General features: G+C 37.8%; 1 protein-coding gene across 1 annotated transcript in view; it reads left to right on the top strand.

Annotated features, from left to right (window-relative positions):
• LOC150087742 (exonuclease mut-7 homolog) overlaps window positions 1-25367 on the top strand; it is a 133641-nt gene that overhangs the window by 65647 nt on the left and 42627 nt on the right. The window contains exons 6-7 of the mRNA XM_090370112.1: window positions 6384-6457; window positions 10368-10406. Coding sequence (XP_090226238.1) covers window positions 6384-6457; window positions 10368-10406 — 113 coding nt within the window. The remainder of the gene's footprint in view (window positions 1-6383; window positions 6458-10367; window positions 10407-25367) is intronic.

Raw genomic sequence — 25367 nt, forward strand, 5'->3', positions numbered from 1 at the left:
ACAATGGACCTAACACTGAACCCTAAGGGACTCCACTAATAACATTAGTCCATGAAGAGCAGTGTCCATTGATTACCACTCTCTGTCTTCTCCCACTCAACCATCCCTTTATCCGTAGCAGCAATTTGCCTACAATGCCACACTGCTCCAATTTGTGCAGCAGTCTTCCATGTGCAACAGTATCAAAGGCTTTTCTAAGATCCAAATATATGATATCAATGTTATTCTTTGCATCCAGTTCCTTTGTGACTACATCGTAGTATCCAATCAGATTAGTCAGACAAGATTTTCCCTTAACAAACCCATGCTGTGTCCGAGCTATAACTGAAGTCTTGTCTAGATGATCCTGCAATGCTTCTTTAACCAGTGCCTCCATTAATTTCCCTGAACAGAAGTTAAACTAAGAGGTCTGTAATTATCTGTCTCCCCCTTTGATCCTCCTTTGTGGATTGGAGTCACATTTGCACATCTCCAGTCCATGGGTACCTTCCCTGAGTCCAGGGAGGCTCTCATAATTATGGCTAAGGGTTTGATTACTTCCTTTGCCGCCTTCTATAATATAACTGGATATATCCCATCCACCACAGGTGAATTTCTTGTGTTTATCTTCAACAATTTCTCCTCCACTTTACTCTCAGTTATTACAAGATTATCTAGCTTACTGCCAGAGTTGAATACACTTCTAGCATTCCCCTCCCTGAATAACTCCTCATGTGTGAATGTTGATGCAAAATGTTCATTAAGTTTGTTAGCTACCTGAGCAGGATCATCAACAGTTGAACCATCGATATCAAGTGAACCAATCTGATTCATCCCCTTCCTTCTAGAGTTTACATAAGTAATGAACTCTTTGCTGTTTTTCTTTGCATCCTTTGCCAAAGATTTCTCGTAATCTGCCTTCGCCTGCCTAACCTCTTTTGTAACTTGGTTACAGACCAACTTATGTCTATCACATGCTTTTGTGTTACATGTTAATTTATATGTATCTCATGCATTTTGCTTCTCTGTCACATGTCTAATTAGTTCATCTGAGATCCATTTAGGCCTAAATCTTGAACAATATTTCTTTGTTGGTATGAAAAGCCTAGTGGCTTCCAAGATTAATTCTTTGAATGCTTCCCATTTTGAATTTGCTGTTGGTAACATTATGAGTTGTTTCCACCGTATAGAATTTAAATACTGTCTCAGACCACCGTAGTCACCTTTACGAAACAAAAACCCTTCCCTTTACCCCTGATGGTAGTTAGCTCTGAGTAAATCCCACTTCAGCACACTGCCATCAGTGCTACCTAGTGGTTCCTTTATCTGCAGATTTTTGATGCATGAAGAATCACTACTACTCCCTCTAGTTGCTTCCCGAACATGCTGCTGTAGAAAACAATCATCCAATAAATCCACAAAAGCCTTGCTAGTGTGTGTGTGAGTGACCAACCCACAAATTCCAGTCAATCTCTGGGAAATTAAAATCCCCTATTATATGACACTCTAATTTACTGCCTCACTCTGTTTCTGTGCACAATTGCTCATTATACTCATCAGATTCATTAGGCCTATAACACACACCTACTCTCATTTTTCCTTTCCCAGTGCTTATGTTACACCAAACAGACTCAACATTGCATTGTCCACCAACATCAATTGGATTCACTTCCTTAGATTTTATGTGTTTGTTAACTAACAGAATAACCCCTTCTCCCTTCCTGTCCTGTCTATCCTTTCTGTACACATTGTACTCCATAAATTCCAGTTCTGCACTTCTTATGTCTGTGTGACACCATGTCTCTGATATCCCAACAATATCTGCCTTTGATGTCTTGACTAGCACTTCAAGCTCAGGGCTCCTCCATAGCCAGGTGGGCAGGAGCAGCAGTGCGTAGCACACACTTCTTGATTAGACCGGGGTTTGAGCCCGTGAGCCACCAAATATGGAGGATGCGGAGGATACTAAAGGTCATGGAATGACCACCACATATCCCCGGAGCAATATGGCCTTAGTTGCTAATGCTTCTAAAAACCAAATAACAAACAAACTTCAAGCTCATCGAATTTATTAACTATACTCCTAACAATGGTGTACATGCAAGTATACATGCACCTGTTTCTACCCTTAGTTACCCTAACACAGCCCATGTATTTACTTGTTCCAGTATGACTCCCAGTATAATTTCCATTGCCTTGCTTTCCAGGCTGCTGTTCAACTGCATTTCAATAGAAGTAGTGCAAGAATCACTTTTACCTCTGCCAGCGGCTACTGTTAATCTATTAGTCCGTTTATCCCTCCAAGCTAGCAGTTTTCCGACCCACCTAACTCTGCCTCGATTACATCAGCAAATATTCTTGCAACCTTTCTATTTAAGTGTATCCCATCTCTGTAGAAGCAGTCTCTCCTGTTAACAAGCACAGACCAGGCTGAGAAAAATTCTACCCCTTGAGCCTTGCACAGTCTCTTTAGGGCCGAATTGATCGACAAGGCTCTCATCTTATACTCCCTCCTATTGTGTCTGGGCAGAATTGCAGACACTTTCAAATTCAACCCTAACTCATGGCTTTTTTTAAGCATTGTCTTGTACTTGATAAGTAATTCTGCTGGTCTCCTACTCTTAATATCATTAGTGCCAATGTGTACAACAATATCACTCTTTGTGCCCTTAAAGGATGATATCTGCCATACAATGTCATCAACCTTTGCCCCGGGAAGACATACCCTGGTCCTGTTCCATCTATCCTTTTTGCACAATATGTTCCCCGTTTCCCTGACAGAGTCACTTACAACAACTAGTTCCTTTGGGACCAGCGCATTCTGCCTTGGGGGTTGCCGCTGTGTTGCGTGATGTTCAAGTGCAAGCTCTAGCATTGATGTGGGCAGCTGAGAGCTTGATGGGCACCTCAATTTAAATCCTTCGAGGGCATCCACCCTGTCCTTCAAGCTCTCATATAAGCCCATAACAATGCTGAGTTAGCACCTGATTTCCTTGCACTCCTTACATTGCACGCACACACACACACACACACACACACACACACACACACACACACACACACACACACACACACACACACACACACACACAAAGACATTCCCCTTGGCAATATCATGTCCCGTTCCTGATTGATCCACAAACATCAAACAAGCAGTGCGTTTCAATAGACTGTGATTCAGAGGACAACTCCCTCCCTCCTCAGTTCTCCCCTGAGCCACAGCACTTCCACTAGTCTGATCCTTTTGCTTTGCTGCTCTGGTCTGAGTCATGATTTCTATTCAAGTTGAATAAAATTCCAATACAAAATATAACCCTAAATCTATATCCCAATGCAGTTATAACACTATATATATATATATTTCGGTATTGAATATTATCTTCGAATTACGTTATATGACTTTCTTATCCCCTGTCAACTTATTTGTATTAATTTATGATGTTACGTTTGTAATAACTAGGTCGCTATATTTATTTATTTAAAAAAGTACAATTCAATTGACAATGAAATTTAATAAGATTAATAAATTTTGCTGATTAATTGATACTACTATACTCGCTATCTAGTTTTCCGTTTAACCTTACTCTATGTAATTTTCCGTTAAACCTTATGCTATCTAGTTTTCCATTAAACCGTATGCTAGCACACGTATCTTATAACAATGGCGGCAAGTTACGAACAGTTAATCTACGGACACGTATTATTTACTTTCCAAATTCAAAATAAACCACGGAGCTTGACTAGGTCTATAAGCTACTCATAGAAAATAATTTAATCTAACAATTAAATCAATAAAGTGGCTAAGTATAATTAAAAACTTTTCGTTTGCGGGAGTTGCAAAACCTGTCCACACATGGATTTGATACCCTTACCGATACTAAGTAATAACCTACAAAATCTCTATGTAAATTCAATTTAAACTAAAGTATTGTTACTAGGAATGTAAAGCAACTCTAAAAAATAAATTAATATTCCAATTTAAGTCAATAAAAAAGCAAAAACTTCTCTATTTGCTCTACCTGTAAAAACTTCGCCTATTCACACGTACTCTCGCACCCACTCTCCAAGTTTGGATTTATGCTCACATTAGGAACAATGCTGCTTTTGTGAGTTGGCCTAAATTGCTAATATTATTTTATACAAATAGTATTGCCAAAAGGTGAAGATGCTCTTTGTTATAAAACTCAGAGCAATGCCATGACAACTGTTGAAAGACTTAATAGTCTCTCCTCTAGTAATAGTTTTCTAATAAATGGCATGATCATCTGATGAAAGACAAATAAGGTCCTTCATCAGATGACACCTTGAATTCTAGACAAATAATGAGAGTCACCTTTGGGGGATGCTGTTTGTATAAAACAATATTAGCAATTTAGGTTAACTCATGAGTAGTAGTGTCAGGCCTCCGTAGCCGAGTGGGCAGGAGCGGGAGTGCAGTAGCACACGCTCTTTGAGTAGACCGCAGTTCAAGCCCATGACTGCTGAATACGGTCGATCTGCCAACCCGCACCGGACCAGCGTGGCAGATTATGGTCCATTTCCCTCAACATGAATTGTTGAGGAGGCTTCCATCCTGCAGTGGGTTGATAATGGCTGCACTTTACTTTTAGTAGTGTCAACTCTCTGAATATATGCCCATGCCTTCATAGTCGAAAGTTAGCCTCTGTCACCAGAGGGGGAAAAGTATTTCCAGGACAGAAACTGAATGCAGGAATGTGTACAATTTTTAGAATTCACAACAGCAACTGAAATCATGCAATAATGTTAGTATTATAGATCTATAACTATAGCATATCTAGAAACCTAGAAGGCAGAGGGTTGACAAAAACTGATGATGTCGTCTGTAAAGGGAGATTATATTTAATCTGTAATGGACAGATATAAAAATCTAATTGTTTACTAATTAAGAAAATTATTATTTATTTTCTATATCTATTGAATTAACTAGTATTTTGCTGGTTTACATTTCCACTTATCATAGTCGTTCAATTTATGCAGTGTGGTATGATGCCCTTATATTTTTGTCTTTGCTTTGATAATTGAATTTTAGTATTCATTTACAGCAAATAGAAAGCTGAAGTTTAATTTTTTTTGGTAAACAACTTCTTTTGCATATAATTATAAAAATTATCAAACCTTAATCTGTATCAATAGCACAATCATTTTCCCTCTATGACAGTTTCACTTGTCATTTGTTTGGATAGGAACAAGTTTGCTCAAGTTTAGGTTTTTCTCTCTCTCTCTCTCTCTGTGTGTGTGTGTGTGTGTGTGTGTGTGTGTGTGTGTGTGTGTGTGTGTGTGTGTGTGTGTGTGTGTGTGTGTGTGTGTGTGTGTGTGTGTGTGTGTGTGTGTGTGTGTGTCCGTGTCCCAGTGTCCCATTGCTATGACATTAGTAGAATGACAGGTATGAAAGTTATTTAATCATTGTTTGCTATGATAAGCATTTATTTTTTCTGTTTTATTAATTAGAATAATAATGTTAATATAATGCATTAAAATTCTTAGTTTAATTGTGCCCTTCAAGAATTTTCTACTTTGCTTGTAGAAAATATAGAAATTTATAGCCACTATATCTTTCACATCTATGAAAATCCCAGCTCCTTTTATTGTTGCAGTTTAACATGGAAAGTTTGCATGAACATGATTTAATGTACACTGAGCGATATCTAAAATATTAAATTTTCTTTTAATGTGTGTTATTTCTCTTGAATATGTGTTATTTATTGGTGAAATAGATGAACAAGATAGTGCAAAGGATCGATTTAGTTTGTAGTAAATCACCGAAGTAGGTGGCTATTTCGCCTTTTTTTTTTTTTTTTTTTTTTGTGAAATAGGTTATTTTTATTTTATTTATTTTTTTCCTTTTATGTTCTGAATCTGTTCACATATTTGTTTTATTTCAGTTTTAGCATAATATAATGAAATTTGCCAAATTTAATCACAATTTACACATGTATTTATGAAAGAGGCACTTTATTATTACTAAGAAACTGAACTTGCTATGCCGGCAGTGTGTTGGGTTTTTCACTGAGCGGATCTGTATTCTGATATCTGGTTGATAAACCCATGTTAATTAACTGTTTTATATCAGTTAATTTCATTTATTGAGATTATAATTTGTCTTGAGTTTTTCTATCCCCTGCACAAACTGGCATCTGTAGGAATATGCTTACAGCTAGCTATGGTTTGCTTGCCTGCATAGCAATTTGGGTATTCTAGTACTATTATAAAAATCAAACTTAAACATTAATTTCTGCTTTCGATACCTGTCTAAAAAGTAATTGAAATATATAACATAGTGATAATGACAAAGTTTATATTAATTTAAATACCCCAAAAACCATATGCAATTCATATTAATTAAGTGTAAATATTACATTATGCTATTTTACCTGTTTATGTAGATGAATGTCCCAATTTACGTACTGAAAGAAAATATGGTGCTTTGAAATACATGATACAGAAAAGGTATGTTGAGGTAAGTTGTTGATATCCTCGGTTTAGGACACATTTCTTATGAAAATATTTTTTATGTACATCTGAATATATTTAAATTTTATCTGAATAGCCAAAAAAGCAATTAAAAGAAATAAACTACCTGTGTTTAGTTTAGTTTATATTCAAATTTAATAAAGACTGGTTTGCTAAATTAAAAAATAAAGGATAATTTAGAATATCAATCTGAGAAAAACATTATTCAGATTGATGCATTATCTTAATTACTGCAACAGTATCACACTAATATCTCATATCAGCCAGTATAGTATTCTTCAAGTTTAATCATTTCCTGTTTATTTTAGGTAATTCTTTTCTACCAGTTGGATCAGATACATTTCTATGAAAATAACCTGTACTGTTCAGTACAGTGGTTTCAAGAAAGCGTATTTCATTTTCTCTTCGAAAACAAAACTAGCAGACAACATGTGTTCTGTATTTTGTGACACCTTTGCACAAGTATGATGTTGCTATCATACTTGTGCAAAGAGTTGATAATAAAAAAGAATTATGAGTTTATTTCATGAGACATGATTATTCGAGTCAAGAAGGTTTATGCTGGGAAACAAGCCTGCACATCTCAAAAAAAAAAAAAAAAAGTTTTAGTATTTTACATTGTAATTACAACTGGTTTTGCAGTTTTAAAAGATTTTTCATGTAATTTATGTATTTGAAAATTAATGGTATCTGATACACAAATTAACTTAACCCTTATAAAATTAAAAGCAGATGAATAAAGTGTTGAAATATTCAAAATTTTATTAATCCATTAATATTTGAAAAAAATTTTCTGTTTGAAAGGCCACACATTCAAAATATTTATCATTTCAAATGTATGCAGGTTTGGAGGCCCCATTTTGGATGTTGATGCTGGTAAAGAAGGAATACTGTAAATAATAATACTTCTTTATTGGCATAAAGAAGTGTTCTTACATGAACAGAGAGTGAGAACATCAGTTTTGTTGTTGCAGAGTTTCAAGACTATGCATCTGTATTGGATCCTTATTGAGGTATTCAAGACATTGAAAGGTTTGAATAAACTAAATAATGGAGATATCTTTCACTGATGGCACAAAGTGGGGGACGTGTATATAAATCGCAAAAGGGTAGTATTAGGCTGGTTATAAGAAGAAACTGTTCTTTCAACCAAAGGTTATTAACTGTTGGAACCTAATATTGTAGAACTAGAGAGCTTGTATAAATTTAAAGAAGGATTAGACATGTACCTGAATGAAATCACATTACAGGTTTTTTTTTTTTTGTTTGACTAATGTTAAATAAGCTTTGCATCTGTTTCATGGTATTTTCGGTTAAGCTCCCTGTTATAGTTTAACAAGCTTCTGTTCTCCACTTTCCTACAGAATTCCTCATGTGCGAATGTAGATGCAAAATACTCATTCGGTCTGTCAGCTACCTGAGCAGGATCATCAACAGTCGACATCAAGTGGACCAATCTGATTCATCACTTTCCTTCTAGAGTTTATATAAGTAAAGAATTATTTGCTGTTTTTCTTTGCATCTTTTGCCAAGGATTTCTTGTAATTTGCCTTCACCTGTCTAACCTCCTTTGTGACTTGATTACAGACCAGCTTATATAACCATAAGCTTCTGTGTCATCTGATAGTTTATATGCATCCCGTGCATTTTTTTCTCTGCCACGAGTCTCATTAGTTCATCTGACATCCATTTAGGCCTAAACCTTGAACAATATTTCTTAGTTGGTATGAAAAGTCTAGTAGCTTCCAAAATTAATTCTTTGAATGCTTCCCATTTAGAATTTGCTGTTGGTAACATCATCAGTTGATCCCACTGTATAGAATTATAAACTGTCTGAGACCATTGTAGTCGCCTTTCCAAAAACAAAAACCCTTCCCTTTATCCCTGATGGTATGTTGTTGTGGAAGTAAATGGGTTGAATAAATTCAAGAGAGAACTAGACAAAAATTTTGGAGGGTACAGATGGGCAAATTGTGTGTTTTTTTTTGGCTGATGCTATATAAGCTCACTTTCTTGCATCATTTGCCATTACTACCACCACAAGCAGCAGCATTTAAACTGCATAGATAATGCAGTGGTTTTAATTCTCGCAGGCCTCCGTAGCCGAGTGGGCAGGAGCGGGAGTGCAGTAGCACACGCTCTTTGAGTAGACCGGGGTTCAAGCCCCCGACTGCTGAATACGGTCGATCTGCCAACACGCACTGGACCAGCGTGGCAGATTATGGTCCATTTCCCTCAGCATGAATTGTTGAGGAGGCTTCCATCCTGCAGTGGGTTGATAATGGCTGCACTTTACTTTTTTTTACTTTTTTTAATTCTCGCAAACAGAATACATTTGTCTTTGCAATGGGTTGCCTGGTATTGTACTACTTTTATACAGGTGACCTTGCCAAAAGGTTAGTTGGCCATTTGTTTATAAGTTGGGTCAGGAGGACTGGTTCCTAATGACAACACTCAGGCAAAACATAGCTTGAGCTATATTATGACTTTAAACTCTGATTTGTATACCACATAGTAACTCACATGAAACACTTCTTTACAGATGTTTTGTCCATGTATTGTCACTAGAAACCATAGTCTTAATCTCAGGCTTTATTTGTGCCCTAAGGGTATCATTACTACAGTTATTGGCTTATTGGATAATGTTGATACACATTTCAGGATATGTGATAAAAATTAAATAAATAGTGCCGACCGGGCTAGCCGAGTGGGTAAAGTACCTGCCCGGCAACCCAAGGGTCGCGGGTTCGATTTCCGCCTCGGGCTTGGATCAAAGTACTGCAAAAACCTTGGGAGGTGCAATATGGCCACAGAAGCTGATGCGCCAACAACTACCAAAAAAATCAATCAAAATAAATAGAAATAAAAATTGTTTAAATCAAGATAGAACAGAAGAAGCCAAAATTAATAAATCTGATTATTTATTAATTGCTATTAGATGAGGGACCAGTTAGTCCTTGAACAACCTAATAATAATAATTTATTTATCCCTATTTTATGTTACACTTTTTTGGGAGATAACAGCCCAATGGCTTTTTAGGGAGTGTTCCCTTAAAAAAAACGATGAATATACATTGAACGATGTATATTCATCGTTTGGAGTTTTTTGTATATTTCTTTACAGAAGACTTCGAAAAGCATCGCTACTTATAATATCATTATGAACATTTTAACAATTAAATGAGGAGAGAAAAGAAAAATGATGAGATACATGCACAGAAATTTTCAACTTATTTGTTAACTGCTTCCTTTAACATTTGTACATTATTTCCATGTTGGTGTTTTTAAAACCTGTTATAGCAGTTCCATCTTTTAAATCAATTGCAAATTAACATTTTGGCAAGTATTTTCCCTGGTATTTTGCTACTTTCAAAGAAAATTTTTGAAAGTTTTGAAAGTAGCGTAATACCAAGGAAAGTTGTTGCAAAAGCAAATTTATTCTGCTGTGAGAAATAAGCCTTCTTATTTGAATCCTGGCTGCAAAAGCAGATTAAAAACAAGATAGTTCTACAAGCACCTTATAAAGAGAGATGTATCATGTTTTGTTTTGTTTTTTTTTATGCATAGTATTCTTCAAGGCCGATGCAAATTGATAAAAGTAGTGTTAAATTCTTTTCTTAATGTTTTTTGGAAAATATGCCTGCTTTTACAGAGTTTGGTGTATATTGATAACTAAATCTACAATTATTAAAAATTAATTTTTGTAAGGGGCATAAGGCTTTGCAAACATCCTCTTCCAGCAGATACTAAAAATACATTTTAAACGTTATAATTTAATTGATTACATCTTGTGGGATTTTTTTTTTTTTTTTCTTCATTTTTAATTTTGTTTGCAGTTGTAAGAAATATGTGCGCTTATACTTCTGGATGGTAAATTTGACTTTTTTTTCTTTCAGAAAAGCTGTTCGATTGAAGCATGGGAAGAAATGATTGTAGTATGTATGATTTTTATATATTTCTGGTAGTTAAAATTAACTTTAGGAATGTTATTTTTGATAAAGAGACTAATTTCAGAATTAGTGAGGTTGTGTAGAAGAATTTAAGTAGCAAATTATTCTTATTGTAATACAATTTAATCCCCCACTCCTAAATATTTTTCATTTAATGAAACATTATATTTTATTCCTAGTCTTGTAACAATCACAACATGACATTATTTTTAGCTTATAATAATAATAATTACCAATTTTAGTACATAATTTGTGTGTACATTGAGTGTTATCCTAAAAGTAATGAACAGTACACTTCTGCATACATATTAAACTATTTATTTTCCAAAGTGAAATTACAATCCTTTCCATGATTCATCTCTCAGGCTTGTGTATCCTTCATTCCAGTTATCTGATCATTCTGGTTGAGAAGTTGAATGCCTCAGCTAATTTCAGTAATAATGCCTGTGCTCTGAAAATGTATTATATGAAGCTGTTGTACAGCTTTGGAAAAGTTCATTCTTTCTTCAGAATATGATATCTGTAGGTTATTCACCACAGAGTAGTTCAATTTTGAATAACAAATGAAGATATCACATCTTCCTCTCCATTTTGAAATGTTGACAAGTGAAAAGTGTAGAAAACACTTTCTTGCTGGATATCTGACCTTATTGACACTACACTCAACATTGAATCATTCAGCTGTTCTCACATACCTGGTGTGAATTCCTTTTTTGAGATAATCCTTATAGATAATTTATTGGTAAGCATTTTCAGTTTTTCCACCACAGAAGAAAAAAAAAATATTCCTAATAATGAACAATTGTTTGCTTATTTCCATCCCACCACTGAACTTACACTAATTTTTATTCCAGTTGATAAAAATAAATGGAAAAAATAAATTTTCCGTTTTATATTATGCTACAAGTTCAAGAAATATGTTTATTTTTTGCTAGAATTTTTTTATATATATCATATAAACAATATATCATATAAAAGGAAAAAGAAAGAATTTAAAAAAGGGGTTTCTCGGACAGGGGCCACTGATAGTCAGAAAGAACCCAGTGACCAAGTTAAGTTAAGAGATATAGGTAATAGAGTGAAGAAATATAGAAAAAGAATCAAGGAATGAAAGAAATTATGATATAAAAATTTTTTTATATAAAATATAAAGCGAGAGAGAAAGAGAAAAAAAATTGGAGATAGAGACTGATAGAAGAAAGGATGGTAGGGAGATAGAGGATAACAAATAAAATATGCATAATAAGAAATAATTAATTACAAAATTGGTAAGATAATACAAATTATAAAATACAGTGACCACTGCTTAACGCTGATAATTCGTTCCGGAAAAACGAGAGCGCTAAGTGAATCAGCACTAAGCAAATGCCACATTCCCGTGATGTAACATGTGTTTGTGAGTCTCGGTCTATAACACCGCGGCCGACCGGGCTAGCCGAGTGGGTAAAGTACCTGCCCGGCAACCCAAAGGTCGCGGGTTCGATTCCTGCCTCGGGCTTGGATCAAAGTACTGCAAAAACCTTGGGAGGTGCAATATGGCCACAGGAGCCGATGCGCCAACAACTACCAAATCAAAAAAATAAATAAATAAAAATAACACCGTGACTCATAAATAATAAACAGTAGTGAAAAGATGTCAGTCAAAACATTTAATATTAAAAATCTGTACATATAAAATATTCTCCGGAAAAACGAGAGCGCTAAGTGAATCAGCACTAAGCAAATGCCACATTCCCGTGATGTAACATGTATTTGTGAGTCTCGGTCTATAACACTGCGACTCACAAATAATAAACAGTAGTGAAAAGATGTCAGTCAAAACATTTAATATTAAAAATCTGTACATATAAAATATTCTCCATTACATACATATATAATTATGTGGTAAGTAGCTGCATTACTTAACAAAATTAAACTTAAAATGCCAATTAAAATCATAAATCTATTAATCCGATGGCCCTGGGCTGTCCAGTTTTCATATCTTTGGTCGATTTGGGGTTGTACTTTGGCCCTCTTCCTAGTAAACTAAAAGGGGTTTTACTTTAAAATTCCCCACAGCGTTACCACTCAACAATAAAGTCGACCGATCCTTTGCTGCTTTGAAGACTGGCATGTTTTTTCTTCTTTCAATATGAAACGTCTTTTAGACATTTGTTTCTAAAAAAGTTCAGTTTCATCTATGTTAAAAACTTGTTGAGAAGTATACCACCTCTCTTTAATAATTTTAAGTTCTTTTTTGAAAGTTTAGGCTCCTTGATCTGCACTTACACCTTCTCCCTGACTTTTAAATCTATCAAATCAGCCCTTACTAGCTTTAAATGGGTCCACTTTTTTTTTTTTTAAGGTGAGATTTCTTCAGGTCATCATATAGGCTATAATCGCTTTTTATTTAATAATATTTAACTTAATGGAATTGTGTGTTGGATATTATCTTCAATAAAATTACAGGCAGTTTTCTCTTTACGAGTTCTCTGGTTTACAAGTTTTGTTTTTTTTTTTTTTCAAGTATCAACAAAAATCGAAATATGAACGTTAATTGCAAAAAAAAAAAAAAAATGAATGTTAATCATTCATGAATACTGCATTTCAAACCACGCTCGTAGCTATACAATACATTGTACCCCGCTTTACGATATTAATCCGTTCCAGAGACACCATTGTATCGTGAAAATATCATAGTGTGAACCCAATAACACATTGTTTTTTAGTAATTCGTTCCATGACCTTGGAAGTTGAAATTTTCGCTATATAACTCTCTAAAAGATCGTTTTTATAGTGTAAATTGTATTAGTTACCAATTCAAATCACTAAAATGCACTACACTCATCGTTATCATATGTTCTGTTATAAGAACCAATTTTGAACGGCTTTGTGATATTTTTCTAAAGCACATTTCTGGAGGTCATGACCAGAAAACAATTTGCACTTTCCGGTTTATTTGGCTTTTCTGTTAGTGCATCTAATTATAAACGGATAGTAAAGAAGAAGAATCTTTATTGCAATGCTTAGAATGATAATTTACATAATATTAGTTGCAACAGCCCATCACGTCACAGTGGCCAGGGGTTAACATTGTACTACAGAGACATTATTGCCTTAAGAACCAAAATGCATAAATAAATAATAGATATGATAAATAAGTGCAAAAAAAGTACAGGAAAGTGGAGAAATGACTTTAGTATACTACATATATAGAACATTAAGTGAGTTTGCAATCATTTGCTTCACAATACATACAATAAGGATATACATTGAAGTGCATAAATATGTACATAGTTCTTTGGGTTAAGAATATACATTGCTCAAGAATCAAATTATAATAGTAGTAGCCTTGGCTACCCAACAGAGTGTTCCTTACCTATATTGTCAATCACGACAGAACTTATTGAAGTCAACATCTAGGTCCTGGACTCAAGATAGCATCTGCTGAGGAAGTACTGGTCCGACAGATGAAGGTGTCTTTGCAGAGGACATAACTGGGGGATTGCTCGTAGTCGTGCCGGTGGGATCCTCCATGCACAGTTTTCCCAGAAGGAGGGGGAGGAGATGCAACCATTTATGAGTTTGACTGTTGTGACAAGCCTTCTTTCATTAATGAGCGACTTGAGCCTTGGGATGTTAAGTGCATTGGCCATATCGGTGGTCCGAAGCTGTGGAGGCAGGCCCACTTGAGAAGCCAATGCTCCGATGAGAAAACTGGTTTGATGGTAGGAGATGCAGATGCCCAAATCTCTGCAGCATAGAGAAGTGGCAGATACGCTATTGTTGAGATGTATCTCACCATGGTGGATTTGTCTGTTACATGGTGCAGATGTTGCTTACATATCCATCTCAGTCTGGCGGCTTTTGTGAGGAGTATGTCTATATGTTGGCCGAAAAGAAGCTTCGGATCGAAACTTATTCCTAGGTCAATGTGATGTTAGACAAGAGGGATGGAGGCTCCATTGAGGATTGGATAGATTTTTGTTGGCTGTTTCTTTAATGAGAAGACCATGATTTCTGACTTCTCGGGATTGATATGCAGACCAAATTGTTTGAGGTAGATACATATTGCGGAGAGAGTGGGGGTTAGCTCTTCTGAGACTTGGTGAGGGTTTTGGTTTGCCTTTATTGGTGTGAGTACTTTTAGATCGTCAGCATATACCAGGTTATTTAACTTTTGGATTACCAGTGGAGCAATAAGGGCTGTGAAGAGGAGGCCAGATAGCACTGCCCCTTGCAGGACTCCAACTGACATTACTTTGTAGTATCATGAGTTATATACAGATAATTTGACTATTCAGTTATTCAGCAGAGATGTGGGGAAAGCTTAGCTGTCGCCTCCTATTTGATAGCGCTTTTCTAGTAGTTTTAGGAGAGATGGGATGTGCACGGCATCAAATGCTGATTCAATGTCTACGTAGGTGGCTGCCAACTCGTCTCTGTTCTCAAAGGCTGTGAGGATTCTGTTAGTTGTTGCTAGAAGGTTGGTCACAGTTGATCTGTGTGGGAGTGCATAGTGGATTTGTGGAGGATTGTCTGGCAGGATTTGCTTAGTGAGGATCGGGAGCAGATTCTAGCCATTTCAACAGACAGGATGAATTTGAGATCGGTCTGTAGTGTTTCACAAGTGATGGAACTCAAATTTTTGGCCTTGGTTTGACTAGATATTCCTTCCATTGGTGTGGGAAACAGTGCTTTGAGAGCGCTGAGTTATAAAGATATGTAACAGAAGTTGCGCGATGTAAGGACTCAGGCTCTTAAGCATAAATTGCGGAATCCCGTCAAGTCCAGTAGTAGAAGTTGATGGCATTAATTAATTCTTGTTTCGATATTATTATGGTTGTCAGTGGGTCAAAGCTGGTGTCAGATGTTGGTAGCGAGGGCTGGTCTTCTAGGTTGACAGTGGTGGTAAACCTGGTGATGTAGTCAAGCCAGCTTTGGGGATCAAGTTGAAGGGGTATCCGGATATGGAACTTTCCCTACGCGTATGGTCCTGTCAAGGTATGATTTGATCGCTGTGGATTTCTGGCGGTTAAACTCAGCTCGAGCTCTAGAGTAGGCAATTCTGTCCGTAACGTGAGACTGCTTCCACAATTTATCTAGATATTGCTTAAGGTCAAATCGCTTCTTCAGGTCGTGGGACCACCGTTTTTTTTTTTTTTTTTTTTGGTAGTTGGCGCATAGACTTCTGTGGCCATAATGCACCTCCCAAGGTTTTTGCAGTACTTTGATCCAAGCCCGAGGCGGGAATCGAACCCGCGACCTTTGGGTTGCCAGGCAAGCACTTTACCCACCCGGCTAGCCCGGTCGGCGGGACCACCGTGCTTTAGAGTAAGGGGAAATTGTGATCTTTTTTGTAGCCGCGTAGCTTTTTACAGATATAGTCCAATTGGTAAGGAGGGTGACAGCTAACTGGAAATCACATGACTCTAGAGTCGACCAAGGAATTAACGACGCTGCCTCGATGCATCTCAGAATGTTCAGGAATATAGGGCTGACATGTGACATGGTTTTGTTCTGCCGATTTGGAAGATGGCGATTAGTTGGTAATTGAAATAGCATTAAAAGTGCGTCATAGTCAGAGTTGAGCACCGTCTCTAGGGTTTTATCGATGATGCATGGTATGGAGGCTAGTATTAGATCAAGTTGGTTAGGCCCACGAGTTGGGAGTTCGCTGACAAGGCAGAGATCTGCGGTAAGAAGATGAGAGGAACAATTGCTTTAGGTTATTAAGTTGAGGGGGTAGATTGAAGTCACCACATACGATGCGTACAGTGGCCAGTTGCAGCTGGTGCAGGATCCAGTTTGCTACTTCAAGGATAAGGTCTTGAGATGGTGACGGTGGCACATAGACTACAGTCACTTGAAGTACGATAGATTGGTACTTGAGTTTCACAGAGGTGACTTCAAAATCTTGCGATTCACTCGAAATGGTAGAGATCAGCGTGAAGAGGCTTTGTCTATAAAAGATGGCGGTACCCCCCCCCCCCTCCTGTTATCTCTCGATGTAAAGGCACATCCGTATCCAGCTGGGACGGTGATTGCAATACATTCTTGACAGGGTTCTAGCCACGTTTCTGTGATGGAGAGAAGATCCAAGTGTGCAGCTAGGAGCAATTGCTCTAAGGTGTCGATTTTATTTCTGATGCTACGCACGGTTTGGTAATGTAGCTGAAGCATAGCAGTCATAGGAATTCTTACCAAGGTTGCTGGCCTATAATATTTATTTATCAGTGGCTTATGATAGGAGCGATTTGTGATCCTGGTTGGGATAGTCATGTCCATTTGATTCAGAGGTGGCATGCATGCAGGAGATGAAGAAGATTGGTGTTTACTAGGGGGTACTGGATATGTGCGACCGAATACACTATGATCATATTCTCAGCCTGGCAATTTAATAACAGGGTCCTGTAGGAGTCAGCTAGTGGGCATCCAGTGATTCTTTGCTAAGGCTGAGGAGGGTCCATCTCGGTCAGAGGTCTCATAGAATGGTCGGATTATTGTTCCAATTGGCTACATAGATGGGTGGGAGATTTTATTGAAACCTCTTGAGTTGCATTCCAGTTTAAAAGCTGCATAGTTATTACTTCTGACTGGCAGCTGCTTTACAGAAACACATATTCGGATTTCTTCTTCAACTACAGCTGCAACTTGGGTGGGGGGTCGTACGAGGATCTAGTTTTGAGACAAAGTTGCTTGTTCTTGCTTTTGTAGGCTGTTCTATTGCACGGAGCCTTGATGTGGCTGAGGTGCCTATGACAAATAGGTGCTCTCATACTGGTGGGACTCATTGAGTGGGTTCCGGGCATGTAGCTGGAGGAGTCTTTTTGTGCGCGATGCAAGATCCGCCTTCGACTTTTGCCCGGGTTGAAGAATTATCATAATGGGTATGCTTCCCCCCCTTGGCTGGTTGGTATGGGAGGTAGTATCGGAAGAGCTGCAGACCTCCTTACCAAGGGAGTGCATGATGATGTCTACAGGTTTCGGGCAAGCATATGCCAATATGGAGTTGCCAGGGAAAGGTTGATTTCTTGTGTGATGCAATGATGTTGTAGGTGGTTGGGAGAATAATGAGTGATGCTGGAGCTGTTGAGACATCATATGATCAGGGTATTCACTTCGTTTGCTTAGATGTGTGTTGTGCAGACTTATATGGTCATTGAGTGCTGGCTGGTTACTTTCCTTGAGGATCGAGGTGGTCTGACTAGTTTGCAATGTGCTTTCATGGGATTCCATATTGTCACGGTCCTCCATTTGTGTGGGTGTATCTGTGGCACGCAATTCGTTTACTCTAAGGTTTGCAATGCCATCTGTCTCATCAGACACTTCTTGACATTGAGGGTTTGGTGTCGGGTTGAATTGCGGTATAGGTGAGCTCATCTGATGTCTGGTTGGGTGGGTGGAGCTTTAAGCATGAGGACTTGGTTTAGCTGAACTGCTGTCTCCTTTTTTCCTTTTTATCGCATCTATCAGCGCTTGTTGTGATTTTATGCTTTGTAACTGATGATGCAATAGCAAGCCTTGATTAGTATGAGCTCTGGTTTGTTCTGCAAAGATGACAGCTGTTTTTGAAGATCCATCGCATTGTCTTTCATCTCATTCTTTATTGTAATCTGTTCTGCATAAACTGAGTTTATTTTTTGGACAATGATAGCATCGTAGCTATCATTGTCCATTTGATATACTATTTGTAGGTCCGATGTGGTTTTGTCGGATTTATCAGGTGCGCACACGTATGTGGAGGTTTCGTCAACGGTGTTCGCTACTATGCAACTCACTGGGTTCTCAAAACTCCTATTTGTTTTGGCAGGGAGTGCATTGCCATGCATTTTGCATCATTAGACTAGTGTTGAAAGGGTTTTTTAATTATTATTGTTATTATTTTGTTCTCTGTGGTTTGCCATTGGTCATCTTAACTGATGTTGCTAAGGGCTGAAATGAGCTGATAATTATTGATAGCCTGGACTTTGGACTTCGAAACTTTGTCTGTTTTTTATGCCATCTTGTAGTCTTTTTAGCGTCTGCTGGGGTAGGAGGCCAATGGTATTGACTGCCTGCTTTGGGATTATCTCTTCCCAACCCTGTAATTGTGCAAAAATAGTTGGAGTATATTAGACTAGTATGATAGACTGTGGTGATGTCAAAGGTTTAGTGGGACCACCTAAACACAATAAATACAAAATGTAAATGGGTAGGAGTTGTGGCAGCATACATGATCTCAGAAAAAATATTTTTCATTAACATATTGTAAAGTAATCTTTATCTTTTTAATTTTCACTTCATCTAACTTCAGTAGCTATAAGCTGTGCTTGATGTGAGTATTGAAGGTTACTTTTTAGTCTAAAAAAATTCCAAGAAACTTAAATTCTAAAACTGTACCTTAGACAAGAATTGTAGAAGGGCTCAATACTAGTGCAAGGTTGATGTAATGAGTTATAGCTAACTTAGTTTTGACTTAAAGAAGGTAAGATGATTACTAGTTTGGGATGACAGAAGAAACTTTTGATGCCGCTTCAGCTAGTACCTACTGATGAAGATTTCTGGTTTTAAAGTATACGCCAAATAAAGATGATATCATTGGTGTATGAGAGAAATGTGCCATTTTTATTTTAAAAAAAGGGTATAGAGACAGCAAAGAATAGAGTTGATAAAGAACCACCTTGGGAAATCTCTATCTTAGAGTTCGTGGTTAATAATACAGGGGTGTTAAAATTAAAGTATCCTTATGTAGAGGTCTCTGGAGCGAGTTCTAAGGCTCGTACTGAAGAGAAATTTGAACAACAGGTACAATAAAGAATGTGCACACTATTTATTAGAAAAAAAAATTAGTTACCGTAATGTGGCCGTAAATCCAGATTTACAGCCACATTCATGATTGGGCCATATTTTTTCGAACAGGTAACACCAACTGGAACCTGCACCTGTTCCATCACTGGACAGCGATATTATGAAATGTTGGCAAATTTTGCTGTACCAGAGCTGCAACAACATGGGTGCCCCAGGATACCATATTCGTGCAAGATGGTGCGCCACCCCACATCCACCGCTCTGTCCAAAGATTGCTAAGGCAGCCCTTTACAGACAAACGGGTCATCAGCTGTTGTTTCCAGATATCTTGGCCACCCCGATCACCGGACCTCAACCGTATGCGACTTCGGGTTTTTTGAAGAACCAGGTGTATTGGGAAGGATGTCAAACCTGGCAGATCTGAAAGACAGCATTAAACGTCATGTGCTGGCTATTCCAGTTGACATGTTACATTCTGTTGTAGAAAATGCTGTTCTTCGAATGGAAACTGTTGTTGAGCAAAATGGAGGACACGTTGAACAATTGTAGCACTGTTCAAGTGATTTGTATTGCTACAACGCCATATAGTGACAAATTTTGTAATTAATTTTTTTTCTCAATAAGTGCGGAGCGCATTCTTTATTGAACCTATTGTCCAAATTTCTCTTCAGTTACAAGCTTTAGAACTCACTCCAGAGCCCTCTACATAGGAATACTCTAATTTTAACAACCCCGTATATCTTCAAATTTGAAATGAAGTGCTCTGATAGAATGAGCTTAATTAAGGATAACAACACAGCATCTTTGATTAGAAAGAATTATTGAAGTAAAGAAAGGAGTGAGTTAATGGAAACAGTCAAATGAACTGACATCTCAAGGGCAACAGCGTGAATGTCCAGTACCTAATACCAACAATTCTCATTTCATAATTTTTTTTTTTTTTTTTTAATGAAACCCCAAACACGAAAGCTAATTAGATACTGTAGTGCTTAGTTCCATTCATAGGTTGAAGAAGAGAGAAGTTACTTGTTGATATTAAACTTGAATTTCTGTAGATTGCAAGATTCAGATAATATAGCATAAGGATGATGCTGAGGTGGATGAATATAGAGCTAGCCAGACTTAGAGATCAGAAAAATACAGTATGGGGAAAGTTAATGATGAAAAGTACTAAAGCCTACAACAGCTACAAGATGATCTGTAATAGTACCATACATAAGGTTAGAGAGGCCAAGGTTGAATATGAGAAAGTACTGGCTGGCAAAGAGAGGAGAGAATGGGGGCAAGGAGTTTTTCATATGTGAATGCAAAGAAGAAGAAGAAAACAAATCAAATTGACCCCTTGAGTACTGGGTGTGGGAAAGCATTAGATAACTCAGCTGATGAATTGAATTGGTCTTTACTGGTGGAAGTCTCTTCATGCTGAGGAAAGGCTGTATGAATGAGGTTGAGCCATATGAAATGAGTGATTTCAAAATTACAGTTGACTGTTCATTAGAAAAACTTTTGAGCCTAAAGGTTAGTAAGACTCCTAGAGTTGATGGCATAAACCTAATAATTTTGAGTGAGGTTGCCAGAGAGTGTAATTGAACCAATGAGGTTAACAATGAGGGTTTCATTGGACTCTGGAGAGATTCCTTTGGATTGGAGAAGTGTCAACATATCACCAATACATAAAGGCACTTCTGAGAGTGAAGTCGGTAACTACAGACTGGTTAGTCTTACTTCAGTGGTAGGGTAAATCTTAGAGGCAGTGATTAAAAGTACAAGCCAGGGATACTTAAATAGAAATAGTGTTATGAGGGACACAAAACATGGTTTTGTTAAGGGAAAATCATGTTTAACTAACCTTGACACGGTTACTCATGGGCTGGATGTAGGGAACAATTTTGACACAGTTTATTTGGATTTTAGCAAGGCATTTGACTCAGTCCCTCATGGGTGGTTACTGCATAAGTTGGAGCATATTATGATTACTGGTAAGGTTTTAAGATGGACTGTAGGGCAGAAGGCAGAGGGTTATGAATAATGGATATTCTTCAGATTGGTTTAACAACAGAAGTGGGGTCCCCAAGGCTTGGTTCTGGACCACTCTCAGAGACCACTGTTGTTTCGATTTTCATAAATGACATTGATGAAGGGCATGATGTCAAAATTTGCAGAACATAAAGATTGGGAGAGTCATTAATGATCAGTGCCAAGTAGTGCTTCTTCAGGATGACTTTAACAGGCTTCAAGAATGGTCAGAGGAGTGGCAGCTATGTTTTAATGCAGCAAAATGCAAGGGGAATTTAATGCACTTGGGGAATAGCAACCCCAAAATAACTTACACTTGGTGGGATTGAATTAAAAATAGTAGAGGAAGAAGGGGATCTGGGAGTTAACTTGGGCAGATATGAAGTTTCTGAGCAGTGTAAACAGAAAAGGCCATGATATCCTATTAGTAAGACATCATTTAATACAGTGACTTCTTAATTTACTGGGCACTCTAAAGAAAATGATGAGCAACCAAAGAGATTTTTTCTTTCTTTATTTATTTATACAGTAAGAAAAAGTATGTTCGCTATAACCAACATATACAGTACAGCACAAACAACAGTTGAGAGAGAGGAGAGATTGGGGTGGAGGGTGCCATTAGGCAGATTGATGAGAGGGATCATCATGGTCAGATTCCGTTTCCTTGGATTTGGACCAGATAGGTGGGGTGGGGGTGTTATGCTAACCCAGGAGGTGGAGTGTTCACTTGGCTGCTCCCTTGAGCTCTTGAAAAAGGAATCCAGAGTTATTTGCTTTGCACACTGCCTATTCTCACGCAACAACTCATAGTAGCAACCAAATTCTAGCATAACTTTACGTTGCAATTTAGAGCTTCGTTCAAGATTAGTGTCTTCATCAGCTAACGGATTTAGGCCTTCATCTATAAGATTAATGCTTTCGACATTCCTTTTGCTCTCGGGCTCTGTTCTTCTTTAACCTCTGGACTTTTGCTCACTGCTGCCTCCTCTTGAACGTGATGCTGCTCCTATGCAAACAATTCTTCCTCTGACAATTCTTGGTGATGCAAATCAGTTAAATCATTGACATCAGTTGCCTCCACTTCAGTGAACCCTATCTTTTTAGCAAGTTTCACGCATTTGTCTTTAATTTGATATTCGGTATCAGAGCCTTTGAAGGAGTTGCTAAGATCTAGACCAGAGGTTCCCAAACTTTCTCAGTTCACGGCGCCCCTAGGCCAAAATAAATACCTAACACAATGGTTTTCGACCTTTTAATATATACAGTAATACCCCGACTTACGCGAACTCGGAGTTACGCGGTTCTTGATTTTTTTCGTTTGGCAACGCTGCCGCCCACTATCTTCAAGGTCGTTTTTCATATGTTATTGATATACGGTGCGACGGCGGAGAATGAGAGCGAAAGATGAACAAAATTCAACTTTGCTGCTTTTATGTTTTTTATATCAGTGAAGGGGAAACACATTTCACCATAATAACGTAAAAACCAACACAATTCCAGCTATCGGTATAATCGCAAATGCAATTAGATCGAGTTTACTACCAGTTTATAACAGATTTCACTGGCAGAAACGCAACTGGATTTTTATTGTTTTATGGTAGTAACCCCTAGAAATGTGAGGTGTTAATAGTGTATCTCTGCCTTTATGGTGTTGTTTATTCAGTTGCTACATGCGCGCAGCTTTGTTTATGCGTATCAAGCGTGCCTCCTCGTTTTGTAATTGTGCTTTATTCCCTAAAAATGAGTAAAATACTTAATTAAAAGGTGTGAAAAGGAAGCGTCCTGGTGAAGACACTGCAGATTCAGAGAGAAAAAGAAAAGCAATTATCGATAAACAGAGACGGACTGGGTCAAAAATTCTTACCCGGGAAAATTTATAGTGGCCTCATACTATGGTTTATGGCCAAAATCACACTGGCCCACCGGGATTTCCCCGGTAAGGCTTATGGCCAGTCCACCTCGGTCGATAGAGAAAAAATATGAAATTGTGAAACGCTTTGAGCGAAATGAAAGACCATGTGATATTGCACGTGCTACAGGCCTAAATGAAGCAACGGCGAAAAGCACATGACAATTGCAAACTTGACAGGTTGAAAATTGAAAAGGGCTCAATTGTAAAGGGCTTAAAAATTTTAGAAAACATAGACTCCAACGAAGAACGCGTTATAGCTACAAAGCAAGGAATAAAAAAATTATTAGCTTGCTACGAAGAAATTCTGCGTGAAAAAAAGAACGCACTGTGTCGTCAGACGAATTTGTTAGATTTTATGAAGCCATCGACATCGAAATAACTTTTTTACGTAAGTCATTTGTTTTTTTTAATACATATTTTGTATTAATATGTATAAAGAACTGCAATTTTATTAATATTTTTCTTCTAAACTAGTGTTTTTGTTAGTCCTTGGTCCCAATTAAGCAAAATTTATATGTATTTATATACAAAGTTGTACCCCGACTTACGCGCTTTTCGCGGACCCACCTATCGCGTAACTTCGGGGTATTACTGTACCTATAAAATAATTTTATTCTTTGTATAGAGGGCGCCTCCGTGGGCAGGAGCAGCAGTGCATAGCACACGCTTCTTGGTTAGACCGGGGTTCGAGCCCGTGATCACCAAATACGGAGTATGGGGAAAGGTCAGGGAATGACCACCGCATATCCTCGGAGCAATATGGCCTTAGTTACTAATGCTCTTAAAAACCAAAACAACAACAACTTTATATAGAGGTCAATATAGATCAATTATAGATCACCACAAAATTAAAAAAATATATGGTACAATGGATACCATACGCCTTTTTATAATGAAATAAATGTATAAATTTAAAAAAATAATAATAACTTTAAGTAACTTAAACCCAATTACACGGCACCCCAAGAATGTTGTTGCGGCACCCTAGTGTGCTGCGGTACCCCAGTTGAAAACCACTGATCTAGACATAACTTATGCCCCAAGATTTGAATAGTTATGTGGAACTTCACACCATTAATAAATTTAAAAGCATCTTTGGTATTGAAGGTCCACCAATATTGCTGCATACTCATCTGTTCATGGTTGGTCTTGTCAGAGCAGCCAGAATGTGCTTTAAATACTGAGCCTTAAAAGATTTAATCATATGTTGGTCCATAGGCTGGAGTACTGAGGTTGTATTTGCTGGGGAAAAAACAATCTTGATATTGTACTGTGTGATCCAGAAAGTTTAATAAATGATAAATGACTTGTAGCTTTCAGGGTTAAATGGACCCTTTCATTGGCAATTCTAACAGGATAAAGACGTTAGAGACAAAAAATTTTTAACAAATACAGAGTTGTGCGTGCATGAGATTAAACATTCAACAGTTAGGTTGCTGCTAGTTGTTGTATGGACATGTGTGGATTTGCTGCCAGCGTTTATCCAGTTTCAAGATAGTTGCCTCTAAGATAGGGTGTAGCCTTGTGCCCTTGCAGCAATTCATAGTTCTTGAATTGCACAAGATGTTAAATGACTCTAGCCAGAGGCGGTGGCGAAAGTGTCAGGATTGGTCAATCACTTTGGTCTTGAAGGCGTCTCGAGCTCCCCCTATGTAGCAGCTGCCACAGTCTTTGCAAATTATGCAGTATACCACCCCACTGTGCAAAAAGAGGGGTGACCAGAGTCTTTACGTTAGAAACCAGAGAACGCAAGCTTCTACCAGGTAGCTGCACACATTTTATGCAGTATTCCCGGAGGATTTTTGAAATCTGGCCCAACATGCCCAGATAGTAGGGAATGTAGGCGGTAGGCATATTGTCATGCGTTGATGACGGTCTCGGGTGGATTGTGCGCTCCTGCGCTTGCAATAAGCACTTGTCTAAAATGTGGTTTGGATAACCACAATTGACCAGGTCTGTTCTCACTCTGGAAATCTTGGTACGCCTAGTTTCATCTGAGCTAGAATGGCTCCAAGCACGGGAGAATGGGGTGTGTGTAGTGCTGTTGAGATGGCTAGGGGCGTGGCCCGATCTGTAGTTGGGTAAACTGCCCACACCACATTGGCTTACGGTATACCAAGGTTTCCATGTGTGGGCCCACACGTTTTATCAGGACATCTAAGAATGGAAGGGACCCGTCAACTTCCAATTCTAAAGTGAACTGGATGAACACTGACAACGAATTGAGGTACTCCAGTAATGTTGTTTTA

This window comes from Mastigoproctus giganteus, chromosome 3 (assembly GCF_048544385.1).
Source record: "Mastigoproctus giganteus isolate SK-2022 chromosome 3, ASM4854438v1, whole genome shotgun sequence".
NCBI classification, from domain to species: Eukaryota; Metazoa; Arthropoda; class Arachnida; order Uropygi; family Thelyphonidae; genus Mastigoproctus; species Mastigoproctus giganteus.